This window comes from Rhodamnia argentea, chromosome 9, assembly GCF_020921035.1.
Source record: "Rhodamnia argentea isolate NSW1041297 chromosome 9, ASM2092103v1, whole genome shotgun sequence".
In the NCBI taxonomy this organism is placed as follows: Eukaryota; Viridiplantae; Streptophyta; class Magnoliopsida; order Myrtales; family Myrtaceae; genus Rhodamnia; species Rhodamnia argentea.
The window spans coordinates 26392690-26407615 of NC_063158.1; the positions used below are offsets into that span (position 1 = coordinate 26392690).

Below are 14926 nucleotides of genomic sequence, written 5' to 3' on the forward strand. Positions count from 1 at the left end.
ATGCAATCACTCCATAATTTTACTTTGAATCTTACTGCATTGTGCAATCGCCCCACAATTTCGCACATCGAGATGTTCTTTTTATTGAAAGCACGATGTTCAAGCAAATTTCTGGTACGGAAATCTTAAGGACATAATCATAAGATATACTATGCCAATGTCAATGTAATAATCAATGGTTCTCAACTCACTACATAACTTCACTCTCTCTGACAACTACAAAGGGCCTACATATGCTAAGATAATCCTGCGTATGTCTAAGTATAGTGACCTGACTTCTATGACTATCGGTTTCACTTTCAGAAGAGGGGAGCAACAAAAACCCCAAGTAAGAAATTTCACACTTCAAACACCCAGACACCCCACAAAACCAAAACCCAAACAAGGACCCCTCTCCAATGTGTCCCAATTGCAGCAGAACTAGCATCAGTTACCCCGACCAGAAACCTACATTCACCGACCGACGGATCCAGGAAAGTAACCATCCCTAGCCCATCGAATTCACAGCTCTGTGATTTCTGCTTCTGCAATTGATAGTAACTGTTGAATGCATATGAGATGTTTCCCTTTGCTCCTAGACTGTTGCACGATCCACCGTAGTTGAGCGTAGTGCAATCCGCAACACTACAAGCAAGCTTCATGTGATTCGTGACGGCTGAAAGATCCTTTGATGGGTCCACCACACACCACCTAGACGGGAGATACTGCACACTCCTCGCGTTCCTTAGCAACCTGTTGCCCATACCGAGATTCAAGGCATATTTAGCCTGGCCGTCAAAAGAGAAAATTCCCCAGTGCCTCTCAAAGTTCCCAGGAAGTACACTCTTGGCGCCTTCATCGAGTAGACTGAAGAGATACACATCCATTGGAGGGACTCCAGGTCTCAACGGAGTTCCTCTGTTGCTAAGTACATGATTAATAAGGCCTTGATTAAATGCCCGAGCAGCAGTGAGATTCGCACTCACAGCTCCGTCTGTTGGCCAGCCCACCTCCCCGATAACTATGGGCATCTGACCATAACCTAATTTGGTAAGTGCTGCAACTAAAGTATCAAAATTCCCATCGAATGCATTAGTGTATACATTGACCCCATCTGTCACAGCATGAGTAGTTCCCTCAAAAAATGCATAGTCTTGAGGAAAATCCGAGCTCCCATACAGGCTTAGGAATGGATAAATGTTCACTACAAAAGGGGAACCATTCGAATTCAGGAAAGAGACGAGTTGCGTCATGATTTCTGTAAGTTCAGGACGAAATGCCCCTTGAGAAGGAAGGTCCGCTTCATATGCATCAGCATTGCAAGGGACCACCAGCTTCACGTAGCCAGCAAGATTGGCTTTGGCCAATGACTGCTGCAGATTGAGGAGGGCTGGCATAACATAGTTCTGAAACTGACCCGCATAGCTTGAGAGGAAGGGCTCATTGCCTACCGCAACATACCTGTCATTTTGTCATTTGATAGTCAAGAAGAATTGAATCTACACATCGACACGTTAAAGTTCATTGCCATGTCATAACCCACAGATGCAGAATGAAGAAACTTCTTGGGAAGCAGGCATAATGATATTTAAGCAGGAAAGGACACTGGCAGGGCCTTAGGAGTTAACCGTTACGCATATATCTTCCGTTGCTAGATATATACTAAAGAAACATCGAGTCTAGACTAGTTTTGGTCCTTCTGATTACTAGAGACAGGTTTAAGTAAGCCATAAACTTCCCTCTCACCCGCTGTATTGAGATGAGAAGAGATCCTCCACCCTGTGTAAGACTATAATCGGCCATACAACCACCTCCCCACCATCTCAAACCAATGACTTGGGACGATTCAATTAAAAGGTGCTACATTTAAGTTACTCTCTCTACTTCAAATATAATGTGAAGGAGGGAATGCCAGAAAAAAGGCCGTATCTCCACTCTTCCACTTTAGAGAAGTGTCCAACTTAATCTCACTAGCTCCCACTTTAGATTCATCTAACAACCAAAGATTATCATCCGACAAGAAAGCAAAATTTAGCTCTCAATCAAGCAATTAATCAATCAATCGTGCACAAACCAAACCCCAGACAAAGGGAAAAAAAAATGCAAAAACAAGAACCTGTTACATCATACCTGATGGCAACACCGCCTTTACCCACAAAACTAGACACATTCTGGCGAACCCAGAGATCAGAGGCAACACTCGAAGATCCCAACACGGCCAGCATCTCATTGGGTATCCCCAACATCACCTCAATCCCGCTCCCTTCGAGAGCCCTGAGCGAGCCCGGGTCCGCATCGAACAGCTTCACCTTCTGTACCTTGTTCTGCTGCAAGAGATCCACCACCGCGGATGGCCTCAGCCTGTGGAAGGAGATAGTGCCCCAGTTCACTCCAATGGCGGATTCCGTGGCCGGGAGCGAGGGCGAGAGCACCAAGAAGAGCGAAAAGATTGCAACATTGGTCCTGGGTTGCAACATTTCCGGGTTTCAAGATTGGTCATTCAGGTGAGAGATGGGTAGGAGCTCCTGATCGCATAAAGGAGTGATTTTTAGTGCTCTGGAGGGGCAAGGCGGTGGTGGGTCGATTCGGATTGGAGCTGCCAAGGAGCAGCAGTGTGTGTAACCGTCTATAAAGAAGAAGGGCCGACGAAAGAAGAGAGGTTGCAGAAGCTGCCAGTGCCAGTGACGGAGATCTTTTTGGTTCATTTTTGCTTATTCTTTTGAGCTGCTTATTAGCGCGTGGCAAGTGGAGATTATCGAGTCCCGCTTGGTAATCTTGCTGGGGCCCTCCTCTTAGACGTCCATAATTTAGTTCGACAGACAGAAGGAAAGAACGGAAGGAAAACCATCCTTCTGTCATTATTTGGAGGATGGAGGCCATGGGGGTCCTTCTGCAAATGATGTGACCGAACAACTAAGATCATGATTAGAATGTATGAAAATACTCTACAAGCTCATGAAATTATACGTATTTCGTTTACCCTTTAATCCAACAATCATGTGCCATTAGCAGCGTTTGTGAGTTTATTTCAAAGGGTTTAATATCATGAATGATGCATTTGATAAATTTATCTCGAATTAATTTTTTTACCACAAAAAATCCCAAACCGATGAGACTTGGGATAAATTTACCTCAAAATAATTTTTTGACACCAAAAACCTCAAATTGATACAATTGTGACGAATTTACCTTCCGTTAAACTAAATTAATAATACGAAAAATCCAAAATCGATACACATGTGACAAACGAAGGGTAAAAATTTAAACTTGTACACACGTCAGCTACCATATGACATCTCTTCTCAATACGTGGGAATACAACCTTTTTTATGTCTAAAGTGGGAGCTGGTGAGATTAAGTTGGACACAGAACTACGATTTTACCTAATTGGCTATGTAATCTCCCAAAAACTCTTTGGATTCAAGTCCTTTGTATTCGAACTCTTTGAGTTAGTTTATGAATATCATACTTTTCTGACAAAAAAAAAACTATCACGTAACATCCAAGAGTAAAAATTAACATAAATTAACAGAGGGTTGATTTGTCACAAACGTATTAGCTTTGAATTTTTTTATGATTAAAAATTAATTCGAGATAAATTTATCATATTTGTACTAGTTTAAAATTTTCATGATATTAATCCTATTTCAAAATGAAAAGCTTTACACCGGTCATTTAAACGATACTCCAATGTATGCAGAAAACCTTTGTCATGAGTGTCAGAAAACGAACTGGAGAACATTAATGAGAGAGATGAAGCCTTTGCAGAGGCCGTGTGTGGCTGCAGACACCAACGAGTGGCGCCTGATAAAACTCAATTGGTTAGAAGCCCTGAGTCCTGATGTTGTCCTTTTGCTTGAGCAGTTTTGATAGCACTACCGAGTTTCACGTGAAGATGAGATTTCTTGTCCTATCCATCTCATCGCAATGCGTCTATTTTATTAGGAAAGGAAAAACTGACAAGAAAAATACTCTTATGCCCCAGGCAGATTCTGCCATTGATCTTTCGGCAGCTTAGCCCTGAAAAATTCAAACTTTGCTGCACATAAACCAGGACAGGGACATAACTATTTTGTGACTGAACCGAGCCTGAGTTCGAGCGTTTCTTTCGTGAGCCTTTTCAGATGAGTATTTGAATAACCACCGTTCGATTTCGGAAATATAGGTTATGTTCGCCCATCCTACTAATCTCCATATTCGACCAAACATATTCTTCATAATTTTTTCAAATTGTTCAATCTCGTCTCCGTCCTTTTTTTTTTTTATAGCAAACATGATCCTTGAACCATGCTTCTTTTTATTTAAGTTAGTCTTCTGTCAACAATGCAAACGAAAGCATTAATGCTTCTTCTTCTTTTTTTTTTTTTGGTTAGTGACCTCGCCAAGTCTTCACCGGGGTCAACTCGGCCCCGATCGCCGCCAAACTGTGGCCATCGCTGCAGAAAGTAGCATTGATGCTTATAGGGTTGCAATCTATTTTTTTTTCAAACCGGTGCCATTATCCTGAAAATCCATCATTCAGACAAAATTCCTAAGTTGTTCAAAATAGGAACTCAAATCTCTTTTCAATCGGCTGCATATACAATTCTGATCAACTATTGTCGGTTGCTATGGAGTAGAGACCAAAAAAGGAGAAAGTTTTACCATGCTTCTTCATAAGAAGCAATCACGCGATCTTGAACACCGATTAAAACATGCCATTCTAACTTGTCTGGAATCTACTGAATGATTTAAAAAGAACACCCCAGAAAAATGAGCACCAACCAGGGTACTACTTTTTGGGTATTTTCCCATTTCTAACATCGGATGAAAGCTGACAAAGTATTCCCTCAGGACATATGTTCGACTCAAAGTGACTGGCAAACGACAAAATTCACATGCGACGAAGCAGACTAGGACAGTTGTAACATTCCAAGCACTTCTTTTTCCGATGGTAACATGTGTGGGAAGCTGGTTTGGCACCTAAATTGCACAAAAAAAAGTCCACCTTATGATTCCATGGGCTCGGTTCATGAGCTTTTGCGTTTTTCCTTAAATCTGTCTTTGGGCAGTCGTTCCCCTTGGAGACTTTGCTTTGTATGCTGATAAGGTTTTGTAGCTTTCGGGAAAGTTGCATTCCCCAAAAGTTGCGATTCTCATTCTCATCTTTTACTTTTGAGAAAGAACCACGAAAGCATCGCCAATTCTCTCCCAAAACAAAGAAAAATTGGCTATTTAGGGACCCGAAAACAGAGCTTGTCTGAAACTTTTCATGTGAACATTACATCTTCAGTGCTCAATCACAACGCATCTTTTCACTTTGCGGTTTTGCAAAGATTTCACAAAGGCCAGATGAGACATATTGGCCCCACATTCCATTCCCGCATTCCAAAGCAAAAGACCAAAGAAAGAAAACACACGATTGTCCACAAATAATTGCACCTAAACTTTGTCAAACAACAAAGAAAGTAGAGAAAGGGGAAACCCACGACCGACATAAATTTCACAACACCATCAAAGCTAAGACAACTTCGAATACCATGAAATACGTACCAGCTGATTTATGTTTCCAAGTTCTTGTTTTGGCCAAAAAAACAAAAAATGTGTGTACTTCAACTGATTCTAAAGCACATTAATCAGCACTTTTATTCACTACCATATCGGGCGACTCCGACGTTTCCAATCACCCCGGAATGCGAAGCTGATAGGATCACAGGATGCTCATAAAACGAGCACCGCAAAATTTGGCATCAGACATCTAGCTCCTCACAAAATCAGGCTGATTGGTTACCGACCTGACCCACGCCCACTTATGGTCCCGCGTGTTGACCACGTTCTTGGCCTTGGCCACATCGTCGAGAGGTATGTACGCGTAGGTTCCATTTATAGGACCGCAGACGAAGCCAGTATAACCTGCCATGACTCCGTGAATTCCTGAGTGAGCCAAAAGAGTGCAGTACAGATTGTCGGTGGCGTTCGCCGTGACTGCCCGGATCATATAGGTAGGATCGATATACTTGACTGTGAACAGCTCGTTCGGATGATCCCGGTCCCACCATTTCTTCAGCTCTGACTTCAACCACCCACCAACGTCCAAGAACACGGGATTTCCCGATTCATCCCTCTCTTCCTTCTGTGATTCGGTTCGCGGTATAATAGACTGTCCTGCGCCCTCAGCAACCACTAGCACCGCATGTCCATTCTCTTTCAATCTCCTGTCAAGAAACTCGAGCAGTCCACCTTTCCCTTCCAAGAAGAACTCGACTTCAGGAATCAAGCAGCAGTCGACATCACGATTACTGAGCGTTGCATGAAGAGCAATGTGGCCCGTACTTCGGCCCATCAGTTTCACAAGCCCAATTCCATTAACTGCACTTTCAGCCTCCACAAGCGCAGCATTGATTGCTTGTTGCGCCATTTCGACCGCCGTCTGGAAGCCAAATGACCTATCAATAATGCCAATGTCGTTATCAACAGTTTTGGGAATTCCAACTACAGCAATTTTTAATTTCCGGCGACGTATTTCCTCAAATATCTTTACTGCGCCCCTCATTGTGCCGTCGCCACCAATGATGTACACCTGCACTGTACTAAAATTAGATATCGAGCAAACAGTATAAAATTAGCAGCAATCTTCAAACTAGAATGGTGATGGCAGAAAAGGTCCCAATAAAAAAAAAAATGCACATTATAATAACCACTCTTTGAATCCATGGCCTAAGTCCACGGTATTTAATATTGGACTTGAATGGTCAAGTTCTTCAAGATCAATAAACTTCTCCTCTCTCTCTCTCTCTCTCTCTCTCTCTCTCTCTCTCTCTCCATCACTTCATACAAGTTCTCCTTTATGAACATCTTACCTGAGCTTATCAGATCCAAAAGTTTTGGAAACAACTTCCTCACTGTACGTTAGTAAAGGCGTGTCGACGAGTAGTCAGTCCATATACCTGTAATTACCCCCCTTATTGTGCTTGCTTAGCTCCCCAAGCAAGCCTCGAGAATAAGGTCATTTTTGGCATAATTACACCATTCAGATGTTCACCTCATACCTAAAGCCAGTCCAAGATAAGATCACAGTTTCAAACTTGACAATTGCAAACGAAAACTCCATAAACAACGAAGGATGCTCACGACCCTGTCCCTGTACTCTATGACAAACATCACCCCAATCTTCTTTGGCTAGTCAAAAACTCAACATCATAACAGAGAGAAAAGCACATGTACTTGCTAAAGTGCTTCAGACTGTGGTTTTCTAGAGATAGGTTACTGAATGCCAATTTGGTAATACAGCACAAACTTTAGATGAACATAATAGGTTAAGCTATCTAGATAAAACAGAAAATTCATTTGATGCAGTAGCAAAGGAAAACGCAGGACTCATCTTAAGTCAATAAACATTTACAAGTATGCTAAGCTAAGAAGTCGGTCTTCGAATGACGTTTTTTTGGCTTACCGGATCTCAGAAACAGGAAGAAATTCCTCTTTTCAGCTCAGATTCTTATCAAGAAAAGTTCAAAGTTCATCAAGCAGCATTGAGTTTTTGAAAAGATTAACCACGTTGAAATTGACTATTAGCAGAACTTCTATTTAAAACCAACTCTGCAACCCAAATTTCCCAAAGATAAAGTGTAGTCAAGTAGTATGTCCCATATTAATACGGTTAAGCCCAGAGTTCATGCATGATTTCATTGAACAAACTGCATGGTGGGGACAGCCCCAGAAATTGATAACTCTCGTCATACCATAAAATGACCAGGTTGTGTGAATGTACAAACTATTAAGAAGCATGGGCAACACAACTAAGACTCCATATGAAATCATAGGCAAAGACCAGCACCACCTCATCCAATTGAGAGCCACTTCAACCAACAACAGCTGACCTTTCAGCAACATGAGGACAGTCAGCCGTAAATCAAACTCATATTGACATATCACAGATGAAAAGTTAAGGTAAAATTAATGTTAAACCAGATCCAGTCAGAACTCCACTACTAATATGGCAAATTAGTGCATCCTAAGTAAAAGAGACCAAGATTGGACTATATCTGGTTCATCACCGACTTGCTAGAAAATGAGCAAGCTAATGTCCTGCTCACAATCTAATCCCCAACGCTACAACAGAAGAGAATCGCTAAAATACGAACCTGATTAAACCCCTTCTCTTCAATAGCATTGACAATCTTTTCGAGATCAAAGCCACCCCTTGAGGTCTCGAGTGCGGTGCCGCCCCTCTTGTGCCACCCGTGCACCATCTTGGGACCCAACTTCACAGGCTCACACGAGTAAAACCCTCTGTACCCTGCCGTAATCCCATATATCTCACGGACGTCATACAACTCCCACAGCCCCACTACAAGCTCTCTGATCACTGTGTTCAGCCCCGGGCACAGCCCTCCGCATGTGACGATTGCCGCCCGTACTTCAGAGGGCTCAAAGAACACGCGCTCGCGCGGGCCTGCCCTGTGGTAGGCCAGGTGTGGTGCCGGCGGAGAAAACATACCTGTCCCAAAAGATTACATACCCAAAAGCTCGAATTAACACACTGTTAACAGACTGTGTCACGATTTCACAACTTTGGAAGGCACCTATTATAATATCCATTCCACGAGAGCTCAAAATACGAAGTTACTAGCTTAGAAAGTAACATAATACTAGATTAACAGAATAAGACTGCTAAATTTGAGCTGAATTTCAAGGAGAATCACCAAACTCGCATTGATCAGTATTCAAGAAACCAGTAATCATGCACTGCCCACATGTAAAAAAAAAGAGAGAGAGAACTTTCAGACATGAATAAGACTAAGGAGTACCAGAGAGATCATAGACGATCTGACGGAGGATGACGTCGCAGGGGTAGATGTAGAAGCCGTCGATCGGATGGAAGAAGCGGTTGCTATCGAGCGGGTTGGGCAGAGTTTGGAGGTTCTGGAGGTAATCGGCGAGGTGGGGGAGTCTCTGGAGGCTCACTGGAGCGAATGAGAAGGTGTCGAGCGACTGATCTTGCCGCTGCCGTTGCTGTTCGCTCGGTGACTGTGTGTCGGCAGAAGTGGTGAGGTTGGCGGTGACTTCTGGGCATGAGACCGCCATCTCCGACGACGAAGAGGACGGTGAGGTGATGATACGAGCGAGAGGGACGAGGGGTTTCTGCTCCGGGCGAGAACTTTCCCGGGAAGGGAGGGAGTTGCAGAGGATTGTGGGTTCTTCGAGAGCTCCTGGATGCTGACACGATTGACGAGTTATTGGGTGATGCAGAGGATCTGTGGAGGACGACACGTGTGCTTGGACGCCTGCCTGCTTGGGAGCACAAGATGATGAAACTTCACGCAACCATTTGTCCACCGGACCGCTCTGTTTTTTGCGGTTCTTTCGCAGTTAATAACCATGGAATCGTCGAAACTGTCGTAAAATAATTTTATGTGATGCGATATGCCTTAATATTGTACGATATATTTAAGATACTGTAGAAAATGCCAAGAGAATATAGGTCTAGTAGAGAGCCCCGGGATTAAAAGTGAATTTTTTTTTTTCTAAATCCAACAAAATATGACAACTTTAATGGTCAATGAAGAACAAGCAAACAAGGATAAATTTTTTATATCGGCTTGTGCACTGATAACGGGTGTGATCTACAAAAATCGTATTTTGAAAGCGCTCAAAAATCTTTGTACGCATAAAAATCATCTCCTTCAAATTTAAAGGGTCTAATAGAAAAATTGGCATCAATCGGATGGTTTCGTAATTAGCATATTAAAGTCAATATCCTTTGGTTATTCTTTGTTCTGGAAGAAAAAAAGAAAGGAACTATTCTTTGTTCATTCTTTTCCTTTTTGAGAAAATGTAGACCCCAGCCAATCAAGGCCAAGAATCAAAGACATCAATCAGAACAGACTTTAAGTGAAAATGTAAAACACTATTAGGTAAAGTTTAATGTTTGACTGGTCCTGAAACACGAATGTTCAGGGATGGTTTTGACCGTAAAAAAACACAGAGCTTTCTAACATTTGACCGGTCCCGGAACACGAATTTTCAGGAATGCTCGATTTAGGCAGGATGAAGTCAAAGGTGAGAAAAAAAAAAAAAAACAGATCGCAAAATGTCAGGATGCGGAAGGTCGCAAGACGGCCTTTTTATGGAACTTGAGACCTGTACACGTACGCATCGCACACTTGTACCCCCCGCGCATGTCCGCACCCCGAACAAAGACGCGCTGAGTGGACCGCGTGATATACCCTTTCCCCTTTGCTAGATCGCGGAAGAGAGAGAAAGAGAAAGGACACTCCTTTGACTCTCTTCCCCTTCTTTCCCTTGTGAAGGCGAAAGCCTCCCTCTCTTTTTGAGATTTCGATCGGTTTCTGTCCGATTTCGTCGGCGCGTTCTTCGCTAAGGGACGAACCGAATCGGAACCGGATCGAATCTCTGTCCCGTCGTGTCCAGTTTCGATCGGAGGATGTCGTACGCTTACCTCTTCAAGTACATCATCATTGGCGATACAGGTACTCCTCCTGAATACCCAACTGGTTTTGCGCTGTTGGGCAGCTTGGATTCTGGCACCCCTTTTCGAGTCTTGGGAAATAGTTGTTGATATGATCACCGTCCTTGTTTTGTCGATTCGGATGATTGATCTTTTCGAGGAGCTTACGGCTCGGGTTGGGTGATTCGTTATTGGAATTTCATTGTCCCAACTTGCTTTTTTCGATGTGTTTGTCGCGTGCTGAGGCTTGAACGAGCTTTTCAATGGCGCCTCCGATGCATCGATCCTCAAAATGAGTCGCCCGAGTTCTCAATTTTGGATTTTTAGTTTTCGGTTTTATGGAAATTGGTGCTGTTGATGTGAGCTTGGGATGAGCTATCGGCAATGTTTCGCGAATTGGACGTAACGAGTGTGACCTGAGCTTGGCTGCTCTTCCTCTGTAGGAGTTGGAAAATCATGTCTTCTTCTTCAATTCACCGACAAGAGGTTCCAGCCGGTGCATGACTTGACAATTGGTGTTGAATTCGGGGCCAGGATGATCACCATTGACAACAAGCCAATCAAGCTTCAGATTTGGGACACGGTTTGTGTTCTCTCCTCAAACTTGTGTAACAGACAGCCCTATGTAGATTGGACATCCTTAGCTTTATGAGTCTTTTCTCTTAGTATATGAGGAAACTGGTTGGACTTTGCTGGAGCATTGGTATTTGGTAGTTTAAATATGACAATTCTCTTGTTCTTTGCGGTTTGAAGCTGAAGTTTGTGTTATATATGCCAGGCTGGTCAAGAATCCTTCAGATCCATCACTAGGTCTTACTACAGAGGAGCTGCTGGTGCATTGCTTGTTTATGATATTACAAGGTACATTTTCCCCTGCTGTTGTATATGTTGTTTCAATCATGAGGCGGTTTGCTTTTGAATTCAGAGGCTTCTTTTTAATCCTTAAAGCGAGTAGCTGATGTTCTCCAATCAGATGTCTCCATATGGCAGTGTGGAAAGTACAGTATTCACTTATTGCTATTGTTGCATCTGAAAGTTGCTACATAGACCAAGTCCGGTCTTGATGGTTTAATGTGGAGATATGGTGTTTTTTAGATCATTTGAATAGTAAACCACGATGTCATGAAGCAACTTAACCTTTTAGAATAGTTGACAATGGTCTACAAAATTTTACATGGTACAAAGCAGGAGTTCAAATTTTTCCGGGCCCTTTTTTGCCTTTATTTCCCGCCTACACGTGAGAGAAAATGTTAGAATATCCTAACACTCAACCACACCTCATCTAACAGCTTAAGCTTTTAAAATAGTTATCGGTAGTCCCTTGAACTTTCGCAACTGTTCAATTCAGATTTTACATGGTTGGCTCTTCTTTTTCTAGGAGAGAGACTTTTAATCATCTGGCTAGCTGGCTAGAAGACGCAAGACAGCATGCAAACGCAAACATGACTATTATGCTCATTGGCAATAAGTGTGATCTTGCTCATAGAAGAGCTGTAAGCACAGAGGAAGGGGAGCAGTTTGCAAAGGAGCATGGTTTAATCTTCATGGAGGCTTCTGCAAAGACTGCTCAGAATGTGGAAGAGGTGACGAATCTAAGATTTAAGATGAATATTTCTTGTAATGCAATTACTTCTTGGCCCTCATAGTTTCCTTGGATTTATCTTAACTGATGGAAGAAGCTCTCCTGACAGGCATTTATCAAGACAGCGGCAACTATATACAAGAAAATTCAGGATGGAGTATTTGATGTGTCGAATGAGGTAGGTTCTGGGTTTTGTCATTCCTTGACATTTATTTTCTGCAGATATGGGATTATATGATGTATGTTAGTGTTTGGGATCAGAGACTGGTACAAAGATATTCTGTTATTATGCTTAAGTCCGTTTCTTTCAATTTGCTTATAATTAAGTTTGAGATTAGTTCCCATTTTGCATGTGGTCTTTTGTTGGAGGCGATCATGTCTTCTTGCAGTTACCCTTAGAATTTAGTTATTCTGTAAGACAGGCGCATGTTTGTAAATGTGGTAGTTTCTTTTTTCCAGGCTCACGTTTTAAAGTGATAATATAGGACAAGATAAGTAGGTAAGTGATCTGTATAGTGATGTCCCGTCGTATTGTTCACCTTTGTTAATAGGATCACCGTTGAATCGATTGAGTCCATATTAGTAGATGGTCGTATCGAGTATCTGTTTCATTGACCAATATGATCAGGGTTTACATACTAGAATATGGTTAGCATTGTTTACACTTTTCTAAAGTATGTCCGGGGCCGTCTGTTGCAGTCTTACGGAATAAAAGTGGGATACGGTGGAATTCCTGGTCCGTCAGGAGGCAGAGATGGCGGTGCTTCTCAATCAGGAGGATGTTGCAGCTAGACCTGAAGTGGATCTTCACTTCCCTCAAGATACTTTGACTTTGCTTTATCTCTTATTTGCAGTCTGAATTGTGAGTTATTATTTGTAAGTGAAAAAATTCTACACTTGACATGCCTGGACTTCTTTTGGTGATCTTGATTGTAAAGTCAGCAGTGTGTTCAGTTTCATCTGTAAGTGGTCTGGGAACAATCACAAGTTGTTGGAATACAAGGAAAAGAGGCCATTCTTTTTGTATGTCCTATTGACTTTTTCTGTACTCAAAAGTCCATCCTGTCTCTGGATGACTCGGGCCAATTCAAGATGGTTGAACTAGATATAAGTTCATTGTACCTCGTCAGCCTATGTAGACACGCACCGTCATATTATGGGAATCTAATGAGAAGTTGTTAGCAGATTTCTTGCGAATGTTTCTTCTGTGTTCATCGAACTTAGTTGGCACTATATGTCAGGCAATGGTTTTTCCTGTTCTTGGTATTAGGGAACATCAGTAGTACTTCAGAGTTTCAGCTACGTTATGAAAGGAAGCGTAGAAATCTGATTTCTGGTTAGAACCGCCGCCCTGCTCTGAAACTTGGAAAATCAGATTGGACAACCACTTACAAAACAATGATGAGCCAAAAAGAAAACATGGTTTTGATGTCCATACTGTCGTAGCTACCAGCATTGATCTGTTTCCCATCTTCTGTTTGACCGGGGCGCCATGCTCGAGCATCTAGAACTACAATGTAACCGCATGGACAGATCATAGCGAGCTCTGGCTGTTGGATCAGATAACATGGCGTAGGCATTATGAATTTCGATGAAGTCGCCCTCGTCTCCATTTGTCAAAGCCGAGTCCGGGTGGTAGAGCTTCGCCAATCTACGGTAAGCGGCCTTGATCTCTGCCTGCGAAGCAGAAGGCTTGACGCGGAGCACTTGGTACGGCGTGGCTGACGAATCTCTGACAATCGGGACAGCCTCAACAGTAGCCGTGGCAGCTGCCGAGATAACATTGAACTTCTTGGGATGTGATTTTCCGAAACTGGAAGGAAGATGTGGGAGCGGAAGAGACAGGAGTTTCGACATATCGCGGAAGAGAGACAATACAAAGGTGAGTTGAAAGGCAAAGAGCTTCTCAGCTGTCAAGGACTGATCGTGTGGGAAGAGAGGAATTGTGTGCGGAGGATGGAGGATGTGGCGATGGGTGTTAAATGAGTTGCAGGAGAAGGGATGCAGTGGGCGCCAACCATTTTCTTGAAATGGTGTGTTTCGGCAGTTTTTTTTGCTGTTCCTGGTTTGTTTTTGCACATGGTTCGATGAAAGTGTCTTTTGCTTCATTTGGAGATCATCAACGGCCAGCCAGCAATCCACGTCACGCTCTTGTATTCCAGGAAAACGGCTTGTGTTAACTTAGAAAAAAGGGGATCGTCACGTGGACGATGCCACCTTAAGCATTCCTGATCACAGACAAAGTAGTGGCATCACGCACAAAGCGGAAACTGCCGAGGCCTGTCCGGAAGAGCTGAGTTTTCTATGGACGCGTCAAACTGCGGCTCGGACGTCACTGCTCATCGCGTCATGGAGCCGAGGGCTAGAGGTCAATTGAAGTGGGAATTAGACACGGTGATGAACCCGACCGTCCGGGTACACAGTGTAACAGACCAAATATATTCGGACAAACGGATTGGAATTCGGTATAACATGATTGACTTGCCGTGGCACATCCTTTCGAATGCCAAAAACACGCTGATTAGAGATTAGTGATTTCAAGTTCCATACATGTTCCACCTAAAACTTGAAACTTACTTGTCGGAACGCATTTCTTATTTTTTGGAATTTAGAACCTATGTAGGTTCCAAGGTCAATACGAAGGTCTACCCGGGTTCTATTGTTTTGGCTAAGCCTAATACATATAGGGAGCGAATAGGTGTTTTTAATTTAACTCAGATAAATAATGCAGAATTAAAATAATCAAGAATCTTGTAATGCTTATACTAAATAGTAAATATAGGTGAGTAGATAGTAGAAGACAATGCACAAGAAATTATAGTGGTTTGGGTTTTTAGTAAGCCTACGTCCACTCTCCCACACTAGCAACCTACTAGTTGTATTCTATTAAGTAATCGATGAGAGATTACGGAAAA

The 14926-nt window shown here is 42.7% G+C and overlaps 4 protein-coding genes across 4 annotated transcripts; 1 reads left to right on the plus strand and 3 right to left on the minus strand.

The window, feature by feature from the left end:
* Positions 1 to 125: 125 nt before the first annotated feature.
* LOC125316659 (glucan endo-1,3-beta-glucosidase 5-like) lies at positions 126 to 2708 on the minus strand. Its single transcript, XM_048285527.1, has 2 exons — positions 2110 to 2708; positions 126 to 1440 (listed from the first exon to the last, which is right to left on the minus strand). Exons 1-2 carry the CDS (start codon positions 2454 to 2456, stop codon positions 339 to 341), a joined length of 1449 nt encoding a protein of 482 aa, XP_048141484.1. The 5' UTR covers positions 2457 to 2708; the 3' UTR covers positions 126 to 338.
* A 2658-nt stretch (positions 2709 to 5366) lies between these two features.
* On the minus strand, positions 5367 to 9193 carry LOC125316653 (ATP-dependent 6-phosphofructokinase 2-like). Its single transcript, XM_048285510.1, has 3 exons — positions 8769 to 9193; positions 8103 to 8458; positions 5367 to 6538 (listed from the first exon to the last, which is right to left on the minus strand). The coding sequence occupies exons 1-3, from the start codon at positions 9043 to 9045 to the stop codon at positions 5717 to 5719; spliced, it is 1455 nt and encodes a 484-aa protein (XP_048141467.1). The 5' UTR covers positions 9046 to 9193; the 3' UTR covers positions 5367 to 5716.
* A 1003-nt stretch (positions 9194 to 10196) lies between these two features.
* LOC115755438 (ras-related protein RABB1c) lies at positions 10197 to 13036 on the plus strand. Its single transcript, XM_030694844.2, has 6 exons — positions 10197 to 10451; positions 10873 to 11012; positions 11208 to 11290; positions 11808 to 12012; positions 12121 to 12189; positions 12711 to 13036. Exons 1-6 carry the CDS (start codon positions 10406 to 10408, stop codon positions 12801 to 12803), a joined length of 636 nt encoding a protein of 211 aa, XP_030550704.1. The 5' UTR covers positions 10197 to 10405; the 3' UTR covers positions 12804 to 13036.
* A 251-nt stretch (positions 13037 to 13287) lies between these two features.
* LOC115755441 (chaperone protein DnaJ-like) lies at positions 13288 to 13868 on the minus strand. Its single transcript, XM_048284851.1, has 2 exons — positions 13526 to 13868; positions 13288 to 13373 (listed from the first exon to the last, which is right to left on the minus strand). Exons 1-2 carry the CDS (start codon positions 13866 to 13868, stop codon positions 13288 to 13290), a joined length of 429 nt encoding a protein of 142 aa, XP_048140808.1.
* Positions 13869 to 14926: the final 1058 nt, after the last annotated feature.